We start from the raw sequence: 4,815 nt of genomic DNA on the forward strand, positions 1-4,815 counted from the left end.
AGTCTTCAAAGCAAGCAAAAGCCTTCAAATAAACTCAGCAGCTATGTGATCCCAAGTCAGATGTGGGCTCCAAATGATTGTGACAGAGTATCCTTTGTTCCCCCCTCTTCTCTATCCTATTAATGGAGAAATGTTGGAAAGTTTCAGGAGGGGGAAGACCCACAGGCATTTGGGGTGCTGCAGGAGTGGAACATGGTGGATTTCTGGATTTGGACACACCTGCACCAGACTGATCACAGACCCATGCAAGCTGACCCTCAAAGCTGTCCTATCCAGCTCAGGGTATTAGGTGATGATTCTTTGGGGGACTTTTCCAGGCATTGGAACCAGCAGACCTTCGACTATCTTCTGAGCCACATCCATTCTCCCAATGCTGCAAACATGGGCCTGGCCCTAATCTCAGGCTACAATATCTTCCATGAAGCTGTTCCGGTGAGTAAGGAGGCAGAGCCTTGATCACAGACCAGCGCTGAGGCCCTGAGTTTGGGAGAACTTTGAGTCTCATAGGTGACAGACTCCTGTGTTCAAAACAGGTTTACTTGAAATCTATTTTTGCTTTTAAAATTATTTTTGTTTCTAATTTTGTTATTAAATTGGCAGAGAAAAAATGATCTTATGATGAAATGGGGCAACTAGCCTTTAATTGCCATGGATAAAACCCAGATATATCTTGTAGTGGGGGGCACTTGGTGCTGAAGCCAAAAGGTTTTCTGTGCCCCTGGAGGTCCCACAGCTTTTCATCAAGATGGACTAAAACTCTCATCATGGTACTTACTGTGTGCCAGACCCTGTCCTAACTACTTTATAAATAGTGACTCATTTAATTCTCTTAATAACCAGGAAGGAAGTGCTGTTGTTATCTTCCTTTTGCAGGTGAAATAGAGTCACTTACCTGAGCTCACAAAGCTTTAAAGTGGCAGAGCTGGGATTTGAACCCAGGCAGTTTGTAGCCACGTGGCACCTAATGTGCTAAGAAGGACACAGCCTTGGAGGATGGTCTCAGGGTGCTTGGAAAGGGTGATTTGGCTGGATGCCCAGAACCCCATGCCAGCTCTCCAGGGTTTAGTCAAATTCAGCACCATGCTGAGAGCATTACCCACACTATCTGTTACCTTCTGTGGCACCAAGCGTGACTATTCGCTTCATGATACAGACCAGAAAACTGAGTCAAAGAGAATTCAAGATGGTCAGTGGTGAGGTCAAAACCTTCATTTAAGTTGTCTGACCCTATGCTCTGCTGCCTCCCACTCTTACCCCTTGGCAACTCTTACTGTCACCCCTTTTTTCTCTCATATTTCTGACCTTTGCCCTATCACTCACCCCATCTTACTCTTGGTCTTAGTATAGCCTAATAGTTAAGAATTTGGACTCTGAAGCCAAACTGTGTGGGTTCAGATCTCAGCCTCCACCATTTATTAGCTATGTGACCTTAGACAAGTTACTTAACCTCTCTAAGCCTCAATGGGCCCATCTTTAAAATAAGAATAAGAATAGTATCTACCTCAGAGAGTGATTGTGAAGATTAAATGGAGTGGTATAAGTAAAATGCTTAGAGCAGGGCCTTACACACAGTGACCATTATATAAGTTTTTGTTGTTATCATTATTATTGATTTTTGCCCATTCCTGTGCCCTCTTCTCTCCTTCCCCTGCAGGACCCTTACTGGAAAGACATAGTGTTGGGATTTCGGAAGCTGACCCCAAGGGAGCTGGACATGTTCCCTGATTACAAGTAAGGTTATTGTCATGGGCAAAGGGGCTGAAGCCCTACAATTCAGACATACCTGTACAGAAGGCAGCAGAATATGGAGTCACCAAATTTCCTGTCCCATCCGAGGCCTAGAGCCCCTAGTACCTTGGTTTCCTGGTGCTCTGTCCAGCTCCTTCAGCAAGGTCACCCACCTAAACTGGGCCTTGGGCTAAGGATGTGGAAGATAAGGAATCATAGATGTCAGGCCCAGACGCTTTATTGCAGTATTCTCTTTTGTAGATGAGGAAACTGAGCTTCAGAGAGGCTAAGTCACTTCCCACGGTTACATAGCCAAGTGACCAAAATGGGATTCCAACCAAGTCTGTGTGACTCCAAACCCCTCTATTCTTTTCCCTATAACCCAATGCCTCTTTGGTCTTCTCACCTGGCCCAATGCTTGAATCCTCTCTACAAATGAGCGTCCAGTCTCCACTTGCACATCTCAATGTCAGGGATGGCTTTGTCTGATAGAAACTTTTTCCTTGCATTGAACTGAAAATCACTTCTCCCTTGAACTTCACCCAGTGGCCTTGACTCTATGTTTGGGGGCTCCCAAAATGACACTGCTCCCACTTCCATTTGATAGCTTTCAGATATACCTCTGATTCTGATCTTTTACTCCCATGTTTGCCTGCTGTGACTCTAGCTATGGCTGGTTCAACACAAGCCTGATTATTGAGGGGAGGAAGTATCTACAGTGGCTGACCAAAAGGTGAGATTTTCAATTTTAGTTTCAGGAAAGCATCTCCCAAGAGCCAAGGTTGTAGTAGATGATTGTTCATGGAATTCATCTTTGTATTGACCAACAGCCAAATGTTAACCCTTAGGAGTGATGGGAGCTATCCTTGGTTCTGATCACTTCTGGGGAGTAAGACAATGGTTCCCACACCTGGTTGGGCAACAGAATCACCTAGGCTGCTCATTCATGTGATATTTATTATTGACCTCACTAAATCTGAAATGTTTGTGTAATGGATTTTTGAAATGTTTTAAATGGATTCTCTTAAGTTTTCCATATATATTTACATCATCTACAAAACATAAGTTGCTTTATGTTTCTATCTCATGTTTTTTCTTGTCTAACTGCTGTGACCAGTTCCTCTAGAACAATGTTAACTAATACAAGTGATAGTGGGTATCCCTGTCTTGTCCTGATGTTGATAGGAATCTTGCAGTGTTCTACATGAGCAAACATTAGCTTGAGAGATATGTTTACATTTACATTCACATACATTCATATTAACGAAGATTCCATATATTTCTTATATAGTACTATTTCATTAAGTTTTTTAAAAAATCTGTTGTGGATGGTGGCTTTTACCTGGAGACATTTTAAAAACATAAATTTCAGGGCCCTGCTTCATATCTACTGAATCAAAACTTGTGTGATGGGGCTCATAAGTTTGCATTTTAAGAAGTTTCCCTGTGTAATTTCAATTATCAGCCAGGTTTGGGAAACATTGTGCTAAAATATGGTTATTTCTTCTAAAGCTGTTTAGCTTCTTCCAGGAAAGGATGCTCCCAGTTTTATCTTGAGGAAACCATGTAGATAAAATAGTCCTGAGATCATGCTTCAGCCTTTACATGTTTTATTTACTGTTCTTTTGATATTTCTACTATATTTCTAATGGTGACAGATATTTTTCTGCTGGGACATTTAGGGAGTGTACTCATTCCACCTCCCTCCCCATGCTTGCTTCTGACAAAAGGGCATGTTGCATTGGTCCAACCCTGTCCTGTCTCCACCCTGCATGTCATCCCTTTGATAGTACAAAGCAATGTGGTAGTAGCAGGAAGCGTTTCCTACTAAGAAGTCTGGGTTTGAGTCCCAGTGCGATCACCGACTCGCTGTAGGTCCTTCAGCAAGGCCCTTCTCCCATCTCCATCTGTCTGATGAGGGGCTTGGACCATCTCAGGTTTCTCAAGGGACATTTTATGGCCCACTAGTCAATCAAGGTGCTCATGAACTGATCTGACTATACTGCCATTTTCTCAAGGAGCATTCTGTGAGACAGAAGTTTCTTTGGGAAATATTCCCTATGCCATCCTCTTGGAGAGATGGGGCAGAGAATTGAACACTGGGCTTTTTGATGTGTCTGATCATCCTAGGTTAACTGAGAGGGGAGTGAAGTTCTTCCAGCGGAAGGTGGAGTCTTTTGAGGAGGTGAGCTTCAGGGCTGGAATGGGCTTAATGTGGGAGAGAGAAGAAGGGAGTCTTTTGTTTCCTGTTGCTTGGTTGGGGGCTCCCTTCTCAGCCTTCCAGGGTCCTTTTGAGGCTCATCTCAGTCTCCAGGCATTTTGTCAATCCCAGAAGGACTCAGGCATTCCACCTTGATACTGGTGGCAGAAGCAAAGGAACAATGAGATCATGATGGCCATTAGGGTCTGATCTATATTCAAGCTTCATTGAGTTTTGGGGCCAGAGAGCTGGCTGCCTCTTCCCAGTATCAGCTGCACCCCAACCCCAAGTTCTAGACACTTGGCTGCCTCCTGTCAACAACTGGGTTGATATTTCTGCAAAGTCACATTCCTTAGCCGACTCACTTCTGAAGTACCACCACCACCAATAATAAGGCTAGTAGCAGCTACCATCATCTGACACTGACTACGCATCAAGAGCTTTGCTCTATAACTTCACTCAATCCCAGAACCTGGAATAGTGCTTGGCACATGGAAGGTGCTCAGTACACACAGCTATTAGCATTCTATAATAGGCACCTGCTCTGGGTCCAGCCCTGACAGGTACTGGGAAATATAATTGACTCAGGCACAGCCCTCATTTCTAAGGAGCTCACAGTCTAGTGTCACAAATACTGGCTCATGAACAATAATAGTACATCACTATGTGTGCATGTCCCATGACTGAACTGGGAGGAGAATTGGGGGGGCTGGGCTGGGAGTTTGGGCACCCATCAGGCTACATCCCTGAGCTATTGAGTATTCCATACATGCCCAGAACTAAGGATTCCAACATGCCTTCTTGGCAGAGTAGAAGGCAAGAGAATGAAATAAAAAGGAGTCAGAAGAAGGAAGAGAACTATCTCTGCTTGCCTCCTGACTTCTTCT

The 4,815-nt window shown here is 44.0% G+C and overlaps 1 protein-coding gene across 1 annotated transcript in view; it reads left to right on the forward strand.

The window, feature by feature from the left end:
- The first annotated feature begins 192 nt into the window (after nt 1-192).
- Nucleotides 193-4,815, forward strand: part of DAO (D-amino acid oxidase) — a 12,164-nt gene continuing 7,541 nt past the window's right edge. The window contains exons 1-4 of the mRNA XM_011377832.1: nt 193-432; nt 1,655-1,731; nt 2,396-2,461; nt 3,859-3,913. Coding sequence (XP_011376134.1) covers nt 193-432; nt 1,655-1,731; nt 2,396-2,461; nt 3,859-3,913 — 438 coding nt within the window. The remainder of the gene's footprint in view (nt 433-1,654; nt 1,732-2,395; nt 2,462-3,858; nt 3,914-4,815) is intronic.

This window comes from Pteropus vampyrus, unplaced genomic scaffold (assembly GCF_000151845.1).
Source record: "Pteropus vampyrus isolate Shadow unplaced genomic scaffold, Pvam_2.0 Scaffold322, whole genome shotgun sequence".
NCBI lineage: Eukaryota > Metazoa > Chordata > Mammalia > Chiroptera > Pteropodidae > Pteropus > Pteropus vampyrus.